Here is a 20325-nt window from a genome sequence, read left to right on the forward strand (position 1 = left end):
GGGGCTGCCCAGCCTAAGCTTCACCTTGCCAAGCCAGACATAATGGGACATTAGAAGGGAATTGAATTTCCCCTTAATTACAATGGCCCACAGATATTGTTTAATTCGTAATCTGGAGTTAATGTGGTTTTCCTCTCCTGCAATCACGGGCTGCCCGTGCACGCACAGTCCCTTCCACACAGGCGGGCCCCCCATCCTGCACAGTGCTGACCTCCACGTGTCTGTCCCTGCTGGGGACATCCTGGGCTCCAGCCTGCCTCTGGCCAAGCCCACCTCAACGACGACTCTCACGTGTCACACGCACACATGCGTGAACCAACCTAATAGGCAGGCAAGAGCATAATTTTTCCCCTCTAATTACATATTCAGCACTTCTGAGAAAATGAGATTTTAGTAATTCAATTGGACTGAGAAGCGGGCTATAATAAAATGAAATTTGTAACAATTGTGCAGTTAAATTAGTTAAATGGAGAGGAAGGAGCTGTAGAAAATTGACCCTGCGATCTCCTAAGGACTAATCAGACATTTGAACCGAGTTGTGCTAACAAAGCCCTCGGGTGTTGCAGGGTGGTGAGGGTGGGAGGGAGAGTAGGGCTGGGGGCGGGGCCGGGGGCTTCGGGGCAGCAGGTGGAGGGGGAGGGGACAGGCTGGTTGGAGGCTGGCAGGAAAGCAGAACCCCGGGCCTGTTGGGGAAATGCAGGTGGCTGGATGGAAAAAGCCAACCGCCTACTTTTCTTCCCGATGGACTCATTCTCCACAGTATCCCTGGGGCGCCTCCTTGAGAGAGGCGTCACCTCGAGAGCTCCCTGAAGCTGCCAAAGTTGCAGGTTTCCCAGACACAGAGGCTTCGGTGGAAGAAGTGTGAGGTGGATGCTTCCCAGCATGCTCAGGGTGTCTCCTCTGCTCATCTCTCAGAGAATCTCCGTCTGGACGGTGCACAGCTAACTTCGGAATCCCACAGGGAGACCCCATCCTGCCCTCTACTGTACAGTGAATCATGGAGGCTGGAGGACTCTGGCTTGGGTATCAGGGTCGGATGGAGGGGAGTTTGGGGTGACTGCGAATGGGGGAAATGAGGCTCGAGGGATATGCTCCCTAGGCCAAGCGGGTCCCAGGCTGGGAAATTGAGCTGTCAGGCCCCCTTTCTAGCCTCTGTCTTGCCTTGCAGGAATGCTACCATTTTGATTTCAATGTTAAGAGTGAAGCTTCGAACAGACAAGGAAGCCACCAAGACCCAGCTATTTAATCCCCATAGAGCTGGGATCCACACTGTCTGGGTGGGGAGAGCTCTAGGAAAGGCCCCCTGGCCAGGCCCCTGACTGCCAGCTCCCTGCCCATGACAGAGTGCTTGAGGACCAGATGCAGAACAGGACCCTTGCTGAGCTCCTGCCTGCCGGGTGCCCTGAGCGTCTTTGGGCCAGATGGTGTCCAGACAGGGCTGTTGGGATCCACTCCTCCTGGGCCTTCCCTTTCCCTTCTGCTGAGCCATGCAATCACAAATGGCTCCAAGGCGAGCAAGCTGGGGCCCCCTGTCCTGAGGCCCAAGCACACAGCACGTTCTGGAAAGTCAGCAGAAGCAGCTTCCTGCTCTCCTCAGCTGGTAGGGCTGCCTTCACTCGGCAGCTTCAACCGAGACAGCGGGAAAATCAATGCAGAAGCTGCAGCTAGGTGCTGGCACCAAGACTCATTCTGTGTCAAGGGTTCTGGAAAGAGTGAGATGGGGGCTTGAGACTGGGGGTGGAGACAGGGGCAGGACAGGGCAGGAAGGTTCTGGAAGCTCTAAGAGATTGAGGCAAACCACGGCAGTGAGAAGGGACCCAGCTGAATCTTGGGGGACTTCAGTCTAGCTTTCAAACCCCTCAGACAGTTGCCAAGGATCAAGACCAAGGCTGTAGGGCCTGCACATCAGGCTTTCGAGGCTCCTGCACTTGGCAGCGTCCGCCTCTGCAGTCTTAGTGGGAGCTCCTGCAGAATGGAGGGCCTTGGGTGTCGATGGGAAGAGCTAACTTAGTCAACAAAAACAGTACTACCGGCTCTCTGTGGAAGGCTAGATACTAGGGTGCAAGGTAGGTGTGTGTGTGTGTGTGTGTGTGTGTGTGTGTGTGTGTGTATGTGTGTGTAAAAGAGACAGACAGACAGAGACAGACACACACACATACACAGAGAGGCAGGGGAGGATACTGGGGAAAGCAAGGGACATCACAGCAAGGGACAGCAGTTAACCCTTGGCAGACCGAGGCTCTAGGAGGCCCCCCTAAGCCTTACCCAGAAGACTCCCTAGCTGTAGTCTGGTGCTCTTGGATGATTACTGGGGAAAGCCTCAAAGGTCTAGCATCAGGAGGTACAGGGAACAGAGACTAGAGAAGCGAAATTAGGAGGTTCACCCGGAACTTCTCTGCACCAGAATCACCCAAGGGAGCCAGCATCACACACATATCTACCCTTAGTGCCAGGAACAAAACGAACCCTGGAACAGAGTCTGCAGAATGAAGACAGGACCACACCCTGATTCCAGGAAAGAGGTGCCCAGAGCCAGCCAGCAGAAATGGAGCGGATCAGAGAGGCCAGTGGGGAGGGGCCCGGCCCACCTTCTCTCCCACCAGCTTCTACTGCCTGGGTTAGAGCGAGCCATTCAGACGTTTATTCCTGTTTCATTTTCCAAAAGGGGAGTAGAGAGAAAGCAACGGGAAGAGAGGTAGAGAGGAGAAAAACCTCCAAGTTTCTCATTTAAAAGTTAATTAGTCTAATTAGGTCTAATTAAGAGCCCCCACACAAAGCAACTCAGGAATGAATCGCCAGTCTCCTTCAGTTCTCACTTTAGACTGAACTCCAGGAAGGGGCAGAAAGGGCCTGGTAAAGGTGGGTGGACGATGGGAAGTCCTCCCTCGTCCGGGAGCTGGCAGGGGTCCCAGTGAAGCATCCGAACCCTTTTCTCAGGATGCATAAGTGAGCCCTTCTGTATCCATTTTCAAACTGTCCCCATTTTCTGCCTTCCTGCCCACTGCCCCCCCCCCCGAGGGTTTCTGGCTACCAGAGTAGGATCCTGGCTCCTTGGGTTCAGGGCTCCTGAACCCTGCTTGAGGGAAAGGAGGCTTGTGTATAGGATCTGTCCTGTTCCTCAAGTCCTACAGGCTTCCAGAGTTAGGTCACTGCAGGTTATTGGGGGTTATTAAGTTCCACATTGGAGTCCCAGCACCCACCTGAAATATCTCTAGGGAGGCTGTCTGCATTGGCTGGCAACTTCTATTGGGGGAGGAGAGACAGGGGGAGAGAGAGAGGGGGGGGGGACAGACAGAGAGAGAGAGAGACAGAGACAGAGACATACAGAGAGACAGAGACAGAGAGAGACACAGAGACACACAGAGACAGAGAGAGACAGACACAGAGAGACACAGAGACAGAGAGACAGAGAGATGAGACAGACAGAGACAGAGACAGAGAGACAGAGAAAGACAGAGACAGAGAGAGAGAGGCAGAGACAGACAGAGACAGAGAGACAGAGACGGGGTGGGGGGGAGACTGTCTCCTAGGTGGCCCTATGGGTATCTTCTCTTCTTCCTATAAGCCCCCCTCCCTTAGGCAGAACAAGAGGAATGAACTTTGTTGAGACAGCTCACTTTATTAGCTAACCCACCACTCTAAGTTGGGGTGAGGTCAGGAGAGGTCCTCACAGGGCACCCCGTGTACTCAGTTACAATAGTGGCAGATACCTCAAGGGCTGCTGGTCCGAGAGAGGAGGGTTCTGCCTGCTGTGAGGCTGGTAATGAGGCAGGGGTCAGATCTGCTGGGGACCACCATGTGTTAGGCTCTCTGCTGGGCATCCTCTCTCATGCTGGCAGAGGCCCTAGGTTTTAAGACAGGAAAACTGAGGCTCCATGAAGAGGGATGAAATGAGCCCAGGTGTGCCAGATGCATGACAGCTGAAGCTCTCTCTTGGGCTTCTAGTTTCTTACAGGACATGGTCCCAGGCAGAACACAGAAGACTCCGATCCAAACAGATGTTGGGGAACGGGCTTCCCTTCTGGATTCTTGGGGTTCCTGTCCCTGCTGGGCCTTCCCTAGGAGTACCCAGTCAAACCCACGGAAGGGTCAGCACTCAGAAAAGGATGTCAGAGCAGGGGCCAGGGGAGCCCACAGCAGCTGCTGGCAGCCTGGGGTTCTGACTCTGGCAGGCGGAGCCCAGCAGAGCAGCGACAGGAATGGCTGGAGGGCTGGTTTCTAAACCAAGATCAAAAGAATTAAGCAGGCTTAGCTCTGAGCCAGGGATGAAGGGCGGCCACCCACAGGGAGCCAGCTGGGGAAGGGGGCAAGAAGGAAGTCAGGGGGTCCCCAGGGAGGGCAGAGGCTTGGGCCAGATAAAGGCTGAGCACCCTAGCACTGAAGTCTGGGAAAGAATGACACATGCGGGGAGTGGGGGCGCGGGGTGAGGGCTCAACCCTCTCTTGAGGAGAGCCTGGGCTACACCAGAGCGGAGTTAGTGAATGAATGGTACGCTGGACTTGGGAGAACCAAGGCAAGGGAAGTAGCGAGAAACTTTTGGGGTGAGAACTGTTCTGGAAACAGGTTTGCAGGGGCAGAGGTTCAACACTACCACTTCCTTGTCAGTGGGTTTTTACACCCTCCAGTGGGTGAGTTTTAAGACAAGAGGGTTACATCTCAATGTAGGTGCTGCAGAGAGAAAAGGGAGGAGTCCGAATCCAGCCCTTCCGCAAGGCCAGACAGCCTGGGGGAGCGGCCACGCTTGAGTGCCTCACGCTTGAGGGTGAGCATTCGGAAGCAGGCACCACAAAATTCAGTCGTAGCAGAGGTGTGTTTCCTGCCTCTCCCTCTCTCCGAGGTCTGTGTCTACCTCTGTGGTCCTGTTCTCTAACTCCCCCCACCCCCAATCAGTCTGTGGCCAGAGAACTGTGTGGCCAGCCTGTGCACAGTTTACAGATGAGAAACGGTTACAGAATTCTCCAGACTCTCTCTCCTCTCTCCTCTTTACCACTTTCTCCGAGCGGCTCAGAGCCCAGATCGGGGTCTGTCTGAGAGGGGACTCTATAGTTTCACCAGCTCCTCTCTGTTCCTAAGCCTAGTCCTCTACGTTGGCTCTGCAGCCTCCTGGGGCCCAGCTCCACCAGGGTGCAAGGGACCACAGGAAGCTGTTCAGGGCGGCCGTAGCTTCTCAGGAGAATGTTCAGACCTCATTAAGGGCCCCAGGGACTCTCCAAGAAGACAGAGGGACAGAATGAGACAGGAAGGGCAGGGGTACTAGGAATGGGAGCTGTCCAAGGTAGGGGGCGTGCGGCCCAGGCCTTCCACCAAGTACTTCTCTCAAACCAAACCCGTTGCTTCTGCCTGAGCGTGAGTTTCAACTGTTAATTTGCTAAATGGAAATTGTTAAGGTGAATCGCACATCCCGCGACCCTATTCTTGTGGTTTATTTCTCTCCATTTGCCAAACTCGGAGCTTAAGGTGAGGAGGGGCTAGGGACTGTCCACCTTGGGGGTGGCAGCTCTGCCCTTCATCCCACACTACCAACAAAAAGGTGGTCTTGCTCCCATAAAGAAACTCAAACATTTTTGGTTGTAAGCCTAGCCTTTAATGGCTGAGCCATAAGAACAACAATGCCAACCAACCAGAGCTTCCAGGGACTAAAACACTACCCAAAGACTGACTCAGGGCTCCAACTGCGTATGTAGCAGTGAATAGCTTTGTTGGGGCACCAGTGGAAGGGGAAGCCCTTGGTCCTGCCAGGGTTGGACCCCCCAGTTTAGGGAGATGTCTGGGAGGTAAGGGGGGTAGATGGGGGGAACACCTGTATGGGGGAGGGAGAGGGGATGGGGGCTTATGGACAGGAAACTGGGGAAGGGAATAACATTTGAAATGTAAATAAAGAAATGTATCTAATAAAAAAAAGAAGAAACTCAAATAGGCATTGAGGGCTTGGGCTGCTGACGCAGAGATGGGGCCTACAGGACCAGGGTGCTGGGCCTTGCTCTTTCCACCTGGCTACAGTATTCAGGGAACGAGGACATTTCCCAGGGTCCTGGCTGTGGACAGAGGGCTCTGGTCACTTTACATAGGGTGACTCTGCCCTGTATCCTGGGACAGGGAAGATAGCCTGGCAGACTCTAAGCCCATGGCCTCCTAAGCCAGTCGGCTTCTCCGTAGGTTACCTCCCAGCTTGTCCTCCTGGGAGGCTCACACATCCCACATCCCGAGGCTCACAAATCCCTGAGGCTCGGAGCCTTGATGGGCTACGCAAACACTCCTGGGCCGAAATCATGGCAGCTTGAAGCTTGCCCTGGTTCTCTCTTTTCAGACAGCTTCACAGCCATGGTTCAGACACAGCCACCGCAGGCACACACTTGCTCATCAGTGCACTGGGCCAAAGGCCACACAAAGCCTGGCCCTACACCTGGAACTCTCCGGGGGAGCAACAAGGCTCTGCCAAAGGACAGAGGCAGCAGCCACTGGCCTGGACTGCAGATGTCAGGGTGAGTGCCCTCTTCTGCTTGGACCCAGGACACATGCCTGGTGGTCAGCCACAATCAGCCTGCCATCTGGGCTCTTCCTTTCACACGCTCCAAGCAGGGGTAAGGACTGAAAACGACCTAGCAATAAAGATGCCAGGTTGGGGAAGGGCCTTCATAGAGCCAGACTCTTCCCCTGTCCAGCCTCCCTCGGCCATTGTGTGCAAGAAGGGCCAGCAAAGCTCTCCTCAACGCCCATCTGAGAACCACCAAAGTAAAGAGAGCGCAGTCTGCAGTCGCTGGTTGCTCTCTGAGGGAGGGGGGGTCACCCACTGCAGCATTCCCAACGGCATAGGAAAGGGGCCCCCCAACAGATGACAGATTTATAAGAACCACAAAGAACAGGCACAGCCACCGGACAGGGCAGTGGGTAGCAGCTGCAGGGTGGGAACCAGGGCTACTGGCAGGCGTGCTTTTGAAGACGTTTAACGATCAGACAGTAAGGACGGCTGCACAGCCGAACGCTACCGAACTGCATGCTGCATATGGGCGCGTTTTATAATATGTGAGTTATTTCCCAATAAAAAATCCCACAGATATAAATTATCAAAAGGGAAGGAGAGGAGGATGGGGAGAGAACTAAGCTTTGCCGTTTGCCCCGTAGGATCCTTCCATCCATTGAGCCCAGAGTCTCAGTGGGACCGTGAAAGAAAAGCCTGTCTTGAGGACCTTTCGCCCATGCCAAATGGTTGTTTCTCATATCCTTAGCTGTGCAATGGTGGCTTCAGGTACACAGTTATCACACACATGTGCACACACACAGACTCCCCCCCACACCACACATACACATACACAGACACACACACACACAAACACACACACACACACACACACACACACCCCTTCACTCACACAGTTTCCAGGCACCCATGTGTGGCTGCATAGGTCCTTAGCCGCACAATGGTGGCTTCACGTACACAGCTATCACATACATGTGCACACACACAGGACCCCCCATTACATACCACACACACACATATACATGCACACGCACGCGCACACGCACACGTATACCTTCACCCCACAGCTTCCAGGCACCCATGTGTGGCTGCATAGGTCCTTAGCCGTACAATGGTGACTTCAGGTACACAGTTATCACATACATGTGCACACATAAAGATCCATCCACTATTCACACACACACATACACACACACACACACACACACACACACACACACACACACACTTTACCACACAGTTTCTAGGCACCCATATATGGCCGAGTAGGTTCTTGCTCAGTTCTGGGGTGTCTGTCCTGCTTCCTGGGTTGTGTAAAAGAACTCGGATTCCCCTGTGTATGTGGAGGGAATCAATCTCCCCCACCCCCTTGATGGAGGCTGGGACCCAGCTATGTAGTCCCTGCTGCCCCACTACCCACACAGCCAGGCACCATCCGAGGCCCTGGGAAGAACAGCCAGGCAGTCCCTCCCCTCCAACAGAGGCCCGGGCTAAGCAAGTAAGTTATCCATACAGTTGGCTATCCATAAATGCAACAATGACCCTACACAGCCTAAGCAAGATGACAGAGGAAGCCTTGCAGGACTCAGACAGGTGTGGGCGTCCCCTCAGAGCAGTGGGCACAGCCACAGGAGGCAGATGGTTCAGAGAGAATTCTATTTTCTTCTGCAAAGCAAGTCATGTCCCTGCCATACCACAGACAGTGTGCCAGGACCCCACCAGCCTTCCCTGATCCACCTTGGAGCTGTCCGGTCGTTTTGGTCCTAGAGGTCTTCCCGGGGGTGCAGGGCTGACGGCTCTACCCGTGACTTCTCTGTACGCAGGAAATGTCACTGGGAGGCTACCTGCCCCCTGGCCTGAACTCCTGTCCGTGTACCTGAACAGGAGCCAGTGAGAGTGAGTTGGGGTAATGGGGCTGGGGCATGGAGGGGTCACCACTATATAGATCCCTAAGAGCAAGACAGCCAAGGGCTGGTTTTCTTTGCCTGGCTTCCTCACTCACTAGAGTGCACTAATCTTAAAAGAATGATGGGTGGAGGCCCAGGAGGGTCCACACGGGTCCAAGACGTATGTCTCTAGAGAACAGCAGGTAAAGACTTGAAGCTTCTTCCAGAAAGGCACACTAATGCTCACGGCCGGCCAGGCACTTGCTCTGTTCCATCCACACAAGCCAAAAAATGTGGAAGTGGCCGGAGGAAGAGGTCATGACCTGTGAGTACCCCGCTAGGGATGCATGGTCTAGCCTGGTACCACGATGAAGCACCCATGCCCCATGTGCCAGCACCATGGTGAGGGATCAACCACTCCATATCCTCCTCCGCACAGACCACCCGTTACACATTCCCACCCTGTCCCCCTCTGCCCTGTCTCCTGGATCAAGCCTCATGACTCACCTTTAGCTTTTGTCCTGCTGACCCCTGGTTTAGGTTTCCAGCCCCTTTCTAAGGTGACTCCCTTACCTGCGGGCGATCCCGGCATCCCTATCCAAAGGCTCTGGGTGCCTCCCCGAGACACAAGCTGTCAGCCTAGACTCCAAAAACACTCCAGTCCACAGCGGCTCCCTCCATGGCCTCAGGGTTCCAGGCACTCCAGGATCACTCACGGAACTGGGTGGGGTTTTTTTTTTCTACAGAAATCGCTCCCCCTCTCTGAGACAGGGCAGCCACAGACAGCACCCCTTCATCAACCCAGCGCACTCTCGGATGTCTCCTTGGATCCCTATGCATGGCAAAGCTCACACGGCCGGTCTGAGCCATCCTTGGTGGCAGCCATGAGCCTCATGTGGCTGCGGCTGAGCACAGGACATGTGGTTGGCTGGATCTGAGAGAGGCTGTGAGTGAAGGGTACACAGCGGATTTGCAAGGCTGAGTGTGGAAGGAGAATGCTAAGTGTTCCAACCATGTTTATATTGACTCTGCTGCAGTACCAGAACCAGGATCTGGCTGAAGGGAAAACATCATGAGAGTGTACGTCATTGGAGTCCTGTCTGTCTGTCTGTTTGTCTGTCTGCCTGTCTGTCTCCCTCTCTCATGCGGCTTTTGTGGATGTGGCTCTTAGAGAAACCATCAAGCCAGGGTCTGCAGACTCTTTTTTATTTTATTTTTTATTTCTGGTTTTACTCTGTAGCTGGTCTCAAACTCACAGCGATCCATCCCCCTGCCTCAGCTCCCCAAGTACCGAGGCTGCAGGTATGAGACACTATGCCCAGCTGAGATTTTTTTCTACAAAGGGCTTTGGCTACTCGTGATCTTTGCAGTGGCTCTGGGGCAGCTCCAGGAGGAGGCTCTGCAGACGGCGTGTAAGTCAATATGGGGCCTGCGTGGTCCGAGACCACAGATAAGGACGGAGCTGACCCTTGGAGACCATTGTTAGAGCACATGTCCAGACCTCGAAGTGTTTTAATTAGCAAAACTTATTTTTCTAAAGGGTTGGGTATGAGGCTAAGTAGAGTAGCCAACCTTTTGTTGACCAAATACAGACATTTAGGTTCTCTGTCACTTAACTAAATGGGCGTTTCCCTACAAACAGTCGTGAGATGCCTTTTGGTGGAAAAAAAGACTTTACCTATTTCCTTATTTTCCAATAGGGGGAGAGTGGAAACACAGCCACAGGCTGTCACAGGGAGCTGTCGGCAACACTAGCTCAGACCAGTCTGAGACAGACAGCGCCGGAGAATCTCAGAGCCCCCAGGCTCTTTAGCGGCATGGCATGAAATGTCTGGGGACCCCAAGGATCCAGCTGGCCCATAGATCACACTCTATTGAAGTTCCAAGAGTATCAGTCTCCAGAAGGTTCTAGATTTGCCTTGTGGGTTAACCATGAGACCCACAGAATGGCTGCACTCTCAAAGCATGGCCCATTCAAGTGGAAATGTTCTCTGTGTAAAATTGATACCGGGTTTCAATGGCTGAATACAAACACAGAGGTGGGAGCTATCCTGGGGAGCTAGGGTGAGGAGCCCTGCCTCCTCATGCTAGTAGCTACTGGGCCAGAAAAGCTGGGAGATGTTGGGTTAAGCATGGTGCTGGAAGTCATCTCACCTGCTTTTTCTATACATGGACACTAGATAATTTAGAGTTCCCCATTGCTTGGCACTATCTTTCTGTGGGCCAGCCTCTGCTGGATTCCTTACCCATCACAGGCACCCAGATACATGGACCGTCTAGGTGGAAGGGCCTATTTCGTCTAGCATACTTGTGTGTGTGTCCACACTTGTTCTTGTTTGCTAGTGTGCATATACCATGGCACGTGCTTATTGAGGTCAGAGGGCAACCATCAGACATTGGTCCTTGCCTTTCTACCACTTTTGAGACAGTTAGGCATGCTTGCCTGTCCTGGGAGCTCCCATGGGGCTCCCATAGCTTCTTAGGGACACACTGAGATCATGGATATACACGCTACTCGATCAGCTTTTATGAGGGTTCTGGGGATCTGAACTCAAGTCGTCAGTGTTTCTCATGGCAAACACTTTCTATTTACCGAGCCATCTTCCCAGCCCTGACACTGAGACTTCCATTACTCACCCCCCCCCCTCCCGCAATACTTATAGTTGGCCTTCTCAGTCACCTGCTTCTGGCATGCTGTGGCTTGGTGGAGATGTACAGCACAACCGGGAAGGGACAAAGCTCTCCCTGCTGACCTGACATAGCCAGGTGGGTGGCACTGACCTACCCCCTTTATGTAGGGATGAGTGGGGGAAGGCCCGAGACATCCAAGGGATAGGGTCTTGATCAGTAGTATGGGCCTATTCTACTCTGCTTCACCTTGCTGCTGGACAGGGGACGAGTCTCTGACCACGCTCCTTTTACGTAGTGGCTTCTGAGTTCTGTCCTCAGGGCCCCTCTCAACACTGGGCACACCACGTGCCCATGCACAGTATCCCCACTAAGATGAAGGAAGTTGAAGAAATGGCACTTCTGTCACCCTCAGTTCCAAAGTGTCATTGGCGCAGCCACTGATTCATTGGGTCCTCACATCTGTTTCTGTTGCTTATTTTCTTTTGGGTCCCCTTAGTACAACAGTTGACAATCCCATATGCTAGTCTGCACCAGGGGATAAGGGAAATGCAGAAGAGCCCATACACACTCATACACACACTCATGTACTTATGCCCACATACACACACTCACACACATTCATATACTCATGCACACACACACTCATACACACACACACATTCATGTATTCATGCACAGACACACTCATATACACACACACTCATGTACTCATGCATACACACTCATATACTCATGCACACATACACACTCACACACATTCATGTATTCATGCACAGACACACTCATATACACACACACACTCATGTACTTATGCACGCACACACTCATGGACTGACACACACTCATACACTGACACACACACTCATGTACTCATGCACACATACACACACTCACACACACTCATGTATTCATGCACAGACACACTCATATACACACTCACACTCATGTACTCATGCACACATACACACTCATGTATTCATGCACACCCACTCATACACACACACTCATGTACTCATGAACATACACACTCATATACTCATGCACACACACTCACACACACACTCATGTACTCATGAACATAACACTCATATACTCATGCACACACACTCATACACACACTCATACACACTCACACACACACTCATGTAATCATGCACACACACACTCATGTACTCATACTCTTATACTCATGCATACAACATATACTCATGTACTCATACACACTCATGTACTCATACTCATACTCATGCATACAACATATACTCATGTACTCATACACACTCATGTACTCATGCACACACACACACACACACACACACACACACACACACACCCTCTCTAGCACAGGGCTTGGCTCAATAAGGCACAGGTAACATTTAGGTATATGAAAGTGTATCTCGGAACGACAGACTCAATTGTCCACCTGTTGCAGTGAGGCTGTGTATCCCAGCGAGATGCTCCCCTCCCCTACAGCTGCCTCTGAAGGCTCTGGACCTCAGCTCTGAGCTTCCTGAACCCATAGAGCCTCTCTGTAGCACCATGCTCCACCATGCCACAACACAGCGATCCCACTTTACCTCTAGCTGCTCCAGGCACACCCGTGCCTCTCTGGTCATTTAGTTTCCCTCCCCACTAGTCTGAGAGCTCCTTGCAGCTGACCTAGGTTCAATTCAGCTGACTTTGCTGAGTGGACAGACAGACATCCACAGACAGATGCACATGGGTAAAGGCGACGTCACCAGACCTGGAGTGCCTGCCCTTTGTGGGTCAGCTTCCTTGCTTTCCAGAGAAGGAAACAAAGGCTTGACATCCTGTTACTAAGGTTTTAGGAAAGACACTGTAGGGCCTGGTGTCTTCCTGGAATTTCTTAGGAGTCCGCCGTGGTGCCAGCTCTTGGGGAGATGCTATGGGTCCTTCCTCTGGGGCACTCTGGCTGCAGGCACGTGGTTAAGCAGCCTCTTCCTTCTCAAGTTGTCCCAGAGACTGGCAGAAACCACACCACGCCCACGTCTTCCTGCTCATCTACCTGTATCCCCACTGCTAGTGGCCTGGGGTCAGATTTACCTCATCAGCCAGGCTTGCCACTGCCTCACTAGGTGACACCCGGAGAGCACTGCAAGTCTGGACTGGAAGGGAGGCTTGGGTTGAGCGCAGGCGTGAGCTTCGAAGCTCTCTGGGAAGAGGATGTAAAATTCTATCTCAGAGGCTAGAGGCACACAGATGCCCCAGCAGGCAAGGGACCATTGGCTTGCGTGCTCCCTCCCCTTCTCCTAACTGGGTCTTCAGAGTCAAGATGGAGTGGGAAGATGTATGTTGCCATGGGGACTAGTTTCTGGTGTCGCACTGTGTCTATGACTCCAGGAAGGGCAGCTGGGCCACTGTTTATTCCCAAACTAGACCTGCAGACCCGGAGTGGACATAACTTTATGTACAATGCTGACCACGGCAATGGTGTCCCTTGGCACTTCTCTACCTTTTCTCTGGTCTATTCTCTGAGCTGTTGAAGGACCCCAGAGCTGTGGGGATGTAAAGGCCCACCTAGGGACCAGGACTTGCTCTCAAGTGGTTATAGGCCTCAGCTCTGCCGACCTGGAGGGTATCTCACTTCCTGCAGGGAGGCCGGGCCCTACTGGAATCACAGTTCAGTCTTCTGTTCAAGATGCACCTCCACCTGGGTTTCCTTCCAGAGTTGGACCTGCTCCTCTGCCGGGGCCCAGGTGCCAAAGACCATGACCCAGCCACACAGATGACGAAACGCATCAGATCTGGTCTCATCAGGTTTGGTCCACAGCCTTCTCCCAACAGAAGCTGGTAACCACCTGGTAGCTGCGTGGGCCCCATACAGGGAGGCTGGCTACCTCAGGATGAGGAGGAGGAAGGGCGGGAATCTTCTAGGAACAGAGGAGAGTGCAGAGAAGAAAATGAGCAAAGGGGAACAGAGAAAGTGGGTGATGGAGGCTCAGAAACAAGGAAAGCAAAGAGCAGGGGGCGGCGGGGGTGGGGATGAGGGGAGGGGTGGGGGAGGCAAGCCAGCCAGGGCTTTAAAGCAGATGCTCAGTAAAGGAGCGAAGAGAAGAATCAGACTGTGCATCCCCTCTAGCCAACGTCCCACCCGTGCTCATGAGACCAACTGCCCGGATCACAAGGGCTACCTGGATCCCACACTGCCAGGAACTACAGTCGAATCGCCTGAGGGGCCATCTGCCTCAGGCCTGGTGCCACCTAACCCAGCCCACGTTGGGTGCCAAGGGTCGTTAGAGCTGGACAGAGGCCACAGCCAGCCTCCTGCAAGAGCCGTATCCTCTGCCCTCTCCCCAGGAACCTGATATTCTACAACCACTTTCAGCCTGCTGTCCCCAGGATTAGAAGACAGGGGCAGAAGGACACCCCAACTGGAATCTCATCCTTCACCTCCTCCAAGGATGGTGGCCGGCCATTTCTGTTTCTCAGTGCCTTGGGGCAGGCAGACTGCTACCTTGACTCATTGTCAGCAGTGGGTGTCAATGGAGGGACAAGCTTTCAACCTATTAACTGTAGTCTTAACAATGGAATCAGAAAGTCCTACAGACCCCGTCTAAAGCAAGCGGCCATTTCCCAGCTCCTCACGGGCCCATGATTGCCGAGGAGAGCTCCATCCATATAGGACACGGTATAGGGAATGAATGCAGGAGATGCTTTGTGGAACCAGACTTTGTCTCTCACCTCTGGGCAGACGCCTCGTGGGCACACGGAGGCCTGAGCCTGCTGGGATCTGCGTTTTCAACCCTGAACACTGATTTGTTCTTAATTTCTCCTTCGCTATTGCTCCTGGCTACGGCAGATCCTACGTCTGCTGTGATATTTATCCTGGTCCAGCCAGCTAGAGCCCCCTGCTTTACACCCAGGAAACCCTACTCACCCCACCAAATGAAGAGTCACACTCAGGATGCTAAGAGCCTTGGAGAGGCCTACGTCCATTTCCCCCTGCTTTGTGCCTCTTTGGGCATCCAGTTGGGGGCAGATCCTGCTTTGGGACCACAGGAAATTCAAGAAAGAGTTCGGGCCACCAGAAGTTCTGGCTGAGGTGTCTTCTATGCTGTGCACAGCTGAGAAAGCAGCTGGGAAGGAAGAAAGATTTCCTCAATTTTGGCGTTTTTCAGAATGTGAGAAGGACTCAGCCCAGGCTCTGGAGTTTAGGTACCCGGCTGGCTCTGCTGCTCAGAAGTTTCACGGGTTAGTGCATTATCTACCTGCTCCTTGCCCCTGTTTCGCCATGTCCACAATGCATGCGTACGGTCAGCCTTCAGCAAGTTCTGGAACAAGCACGGGTCTATAAGGCATGAAAACCAAGGGAAGACCCACATCGCTGGTGTGGCCATTGGAGTCACCAGAGGCACTGGGGTGTGATTCTGGATGGCTGTGTCAAGGCCAGACAGCTAAGACATAGTCCTTCGTCCCTACAAATCCCAGGGTTCGGGGACACAGAGCCTGGTTCATTTATTTAGGTCACAGAATAATTTGGGGGTATGGCTTCATCAACACGACAGATCTGAACGGCAAGGTCTTTTTGAAGGCATGGCAGACAAATGTCTGCTCTGCCTTCTTTCTCATGATCTGCTGCAAGGGGCCTCACCATGTTGTGACCCATGTTGTGTCACTGTGAAGGGGCCTGTATCATCTGGTGGGGTTCCTGGAGTCACACCAAGTCTATGGGTGATATGGCTGACACCCCGGGAGCAGAGACTAAACGCCAGGAGTGAGCGTGAGGTGTTAAGAAGCAGTTTGCTATGGTAATTAATCCTTATTAAAAATTGCTGTGATTAGCAGTGTTCTTACCTCAGAGCAAAGAGAAAATGGTTCTAAGTAAGAACACAGCTGTCTAATGAATCTCAGAACAGGCCCTAGGATCCCCGAGTCCCTCTGTGCAACTTTGGGCTCCGCTCCTGGGGGAACACGCTGTTATCAACAACTCCAGGAAGCTGTCGACTGCATACCCCAGGCTGGGAGGAAGCTTCTGGGGGGCTGGCAGCATTTTCTGTGGCAATGGAAACTCTCTGGGCCTTCACCTCTGCCTGGAATCTCCCAGGCACCCTCTAGCTCCCCAGGAACCCCCCTAGCTCCTTCCCCAAACACCCCTCAACCTTTCCGCTGTTTTTTCCCTACCTGAAAAATACATCTTTCTCCCCATGAACAACTTCCCATCTTGGTAATAGTTATTGGGTGGCCCCAGAAGACCCTCTTTTAGAGCACGCTGTGGTTTAATAATAAGGCGATGATAGACAAGATCCCATTTTGTGAACCGGGTCTTTTTTGCACCTTGTCTTTGAAAAGTTGCTTTTGTGGGAGGCCATACGGGACCCCGCGAGAGTCCGGCTCTGGTTTTGGGGTTTTTCCATGAGATTCCCCTTTGCCCTCAAAGGTCACTATGATCAGTCCTATGGCCTACCGGGGACAACATACCAGGGACCAGAGACTCAGGATTTCTTAGAGGGAGCAGACCCCCCAGGGAGACCATATGAGGCAGCTCAGCAGTGTGCCCGGGACCTTACAGGCAGAGAGAGTCCTGTGGCCATCCCTTACGGGGCTCCTGGTGCAGACTGGCAAACAGGGTAGAAATCCACTTCCCATGAGCTCCTACTGACCAGAACCCAACCCGCACGGACATAACCTAGTGCAGGGGGGGCCTAGTCATCCTGGTTAGAATCTAAGCGTCATCACCGCTGCAGAGAGGAGGCAGGCATATGATAACAGAACCTTGTGCCGGATTACAGAACCGTGTTGTCTCTGAGGGGACGCAGCCTCCTCATCCTTCCCGTAGCAGGGTCTGGCATCTCAGAATGTAGGGGTTAATGGTTCTGTAAAGGAATGGGGTTCTGGCGGTTAAGGTTTCATCTCTTAAATTTCCAAGTGGAAAGACTATGTAGGTTTTGAGAGCTGGCCTGTTTTAAAAAAGCTGCATCTTAATGCGACTCCAACTACGTCTCTTGTCTTGCTTGATTTCACGTCTTCTGCTTTCTGATGGTAAATGTGCTGTTTAGACTGAACACACCACCGGCATATGGCACCAGCGTTCACGTGCAGCAGACCTGCAGTCCCCACAAGGGGGCTGGAGGAGGGGCCTGCTCTCATCTCTAGAAATCCAGCCAGGTGCAACCCAAGGTCCCTCCTCTTCCCTTTAGGAGATATAAAAGGCCATCTCACCCCAAAGGTGGTCCGGGACAAACTAGGTCCCAAGCTGAACGCCACTATTTGTTTTGTAACAGCCCCGGAACCACCAGGACTCTGTATTCCTGGAAAATGGTGCACCCATAACAGTCAGGAATGACAGACAGGTCTAGACCCGTGCCCAGGCACAGGGCTGTCTGCCCCTGCAGAATAGCTGTGAAGGATGGACAAAGGAAATGGTGGTGCATCCGAGCCTGGTGCAGTGGGCATGCAATGGCTGTCCCAAGAGGGGTTCTGGTCACACAGACCGCACCTGTGGTGGGGAGAGCTCATCTCAAGTCCCCTCTGCCCTCCGGATGATCTCATGGAAAGCTGCAATGTATCGGTCAGGGTGTATTACCAAGCCCTAGAGGACTCTGGTTAGCTATACTGCAAGCCTTGTTGGTGGATTGACCTCCACCAAAAGCGCAGGTCTGACCCACCGAGCCAACACTCAAACTCTGGGCCTTCCTTCATTCTACCTCAGCTGTTGTATCCTGAGGTGGGGGAACTGTATGCTCAAGGAAGACACAGGTGAGTTCAGTGAGGCCTCTTGCCCAAGACAAAACATCCACTAAGCAAGCCATGGACTGGCCTCCAGGACCTTCACTTCAGTCCTGGGGTCCTGATTCCAGGGGGTGTCCAGGTTATCCCTGCCCACAACAGCTGGGTTTGAGGGGGAGGGGCGATCCTTGCACCTCCAAGTGGTCTCATCTGACCAGCAGAAGCACGAGTTGTCTGGACCCATCACAGAGTCTCCGAATGACCCGGGTGTTCCTGGGAACTCAGAAGGGTTGGGAAGATGGCTCACTGAGGACCCTTACTGAGCTGACTCTGGTAATGATGTGGGGAATTGGCCTGTGTGTTTGAGGCTCCCAGAAGCTCCTGTATTACATCCAGGAAGCCTCAAATGTCACAGGTGGTCCTAGGAAGGTGAGAACCAGAGCTTAAGGCTCTGGCAATAGACCACCTTCTGTTCCTAATCACTGTGCAAGCTCTTGTCTCTCTCTCTCTCTGCAGCGGCCAAGATGTTTGGTAATCCTTAACACAGAAGAGGGACCCTGGTACACGGGTGGCTCAAATGCCCAGCAGCCCGGGGCTGGTTGCCCTGGGTCAGGGTCCGGAGGCCTAGCTTTGCTATATCCATACTTTCTCTTACACAACCTCCTGTGGTTCCCTGGAGAGTTCATAGAGGGGCATGACGGATAAGAACCTCTCCTACCCCCAATGTCTAGCCTGAGTCTCCACAAAACCTCCAGTGGAGGCCAAGAAATACACCTCTTCACGTCCAGTCAGCTGTGCACCCAGCTGCTGTTTCTTAGTAGCCTGATCCTGACTCTGACTCCAGCCAGCTTCTTGTGTGGGCACCCTTTCCCTCTGCCTCTCTCCTTCATACTACTCCACTCCAGAAGGGAGGGGGTGTCCTATGGGAACCCTCTAACTGGGCTGAGCAAAGAAACAAGGGACAGATAGACAGCCGGAAGTTCTTAGGATCCCAGGCCTCCCAAGAAGCTGCCTATCCATATGGGTATACCAGAGGGCTAAGGTGTGAATTCACAACAGGGTAGCCCCAAGAGCATGGGGAGACAGGCCAGAGGTGTGGGGAACTCGGGTAGGTGAGGCCAGAGTACCGCAGACTCAGGACAGCTGTGGCCAAGCTGGCGCCCAGAACCTTAACCTGGAGGGCCTGGGAGAGCCCAGGGAATCCCCTTTCCCTCCCTAGTGCAGACCTGGTGCCCCCCCATCCCGCACAGATTCCGCATTGGGTGGGATCGCAGGACCCCGCCCCCTGCGCCTCTGGCCAGCTGGCAGGCGGAAGCTGAGACTCTGCGCGCACCTCCCTAGGGGGCATCCGGGGGATGTAGGGGCTCCTAACCGCAGGGCTTACTGTCCCCCAAAGTCTGCCAGCTTGAGATTCCTGTACAGCCCAGTATACAGAAAAAGTCCAGCACAAGCCCCCTCCTGAGCCCGAGCTTCAAGGCCTAGCTTTTCTGTCCCACCAGGCAGGTGGCCTGTCTCCCCAGAGGCCCAGCGCGCGGTCCGCGCTGCAGCACAGCCGTGCTCCCCAGCCGCCACCTCCCCGCCGCCCCTGGGCTTGCGCGACGCCGCCAGGAAGGAGCCTGGCTGCCCGTCTCCGAGTCCTCCGCGTCTCGGCACGAAGTTCCCCAAAGTAACCGGGTGTCCAGAACCCCTGCATCCTCCCTTTGGGTTTCCCCCGAGACTCCGCCCGCCGCCCCCTCCCGCGCCTTTGAAAAAGTTGCGAGCGAAGCCCCAAACTCCAGCCGGCCCCCCGACCCGGCACCGCACGCACCCCGGGCGACCCCACGCTCCTCTGCCACTCAGGGGCGCAGTTCCCCCAACCCCAGCCCGGGCGCCATGACGCGTGGAGAGCCGCGGGGCCACCAGCGGCGGCGCGGAGGCGGCCAAGTGCGGGGCGTGGGCGGCGGCGCGGGGCGCACGTGCGCGGGACCGGGGGGCGCTCGGGCCGGGGGCGCTTACCTGTTGGAGGTAGAGGAAAGCGGGCGGGCAGGGCACGGAGTGCGGGAGCATGCTGCCGGAGTTGGACAGCAGGAGGCAGCCGGAGTTCGCCATGGAGCACAGCATGGGGCGTCAGGGGGGCGCCCGGCGGCCGAGGCGGCTCTGCGCTCGCTGCGTCCCTCGGTGTGTGCGCGCGCCCTGCCTCCCGGGCGCCCTCCCGGTCTCTCCTCCTCCGGGCCTCCCCTCCCCCGCGTGGCGCTCGTTAGGAGGGAGGCATGGAAAGGAGAGCGGCGCGCCTCTGCCGGGGGCTGCCCCTGTCCGGGGCGGGGAGCCTGGAGAGCGCGCGCGAGAAGATGGAAAGAGGATGGATGCGCTGCGAGAGAGGATGGATGTGGGGAGAGGGGAGCCAGTCACTTTGGAGCCACCGGAGCCCTGTCTGCAAAGAGTGGTGCGTGTGCGTGTGTGAGTGTGCGCGTGTGCGCGCGTGTGTAGAGGTGGGAGGGGGAGTCCCTGGCGTACTCCAACATCAAACGGAGCCCCGCGCTTGGGGGAGAGAACCCGGCCTACGCCACCACCGCCGGCCCCGCACTTAACCCCTCGCCCGCCGTCCTGCGCCGGGCCGCTAGCCCTAGCCCCCTCCCGCCGGCCCTGCGCTCCCCTCCTCCGCCC

At 54.4% G+C, this 20325-nt stretch overlaps 1 protein-coding gene across 14 annotated transcripts in view; it reads right to left on the minus strand.

Moving 5' to 3' along the window:
* Rbfox3 (RNA binding fox-1 homolog 3) overlaps window positions 1-20325 on the minus strand; it is a 436924-nt gene that overhangs the window by 62525 nt on the left and 354074 nt on the right. For 8 of the 14 annotated variants that reach the window (XM_039085684.2, XM_039085679.2, XM_039085683.2 and 5 more), the window contains exon 1: window positions 19678-20279. In XM_039085684.2, coding sequence (XP_038941612.1) covers window positions 19678-19782 — 105 coding nt within the window. In that variant the 5' untranslated portion in view covers window positions 19783-20279. 14 annotated transcript variants of the gene reach the window in all.

The sequence above is a fragment of the Rattus norvegicus genome, chromosome 10 (assembly GCF_036323735.1).
Source record: "Rattus norvegicus strain BN/NHsdMcwi chromosome 10, GRCr8, whole genome shotgun sequence".
In the NCBI taxonomy this organism is placed as follows: Eukaryota; Metazoa; Chordata; class Mammalia; order Rodentia; family Muridae; genus Rattus; species Rattus norvegicus.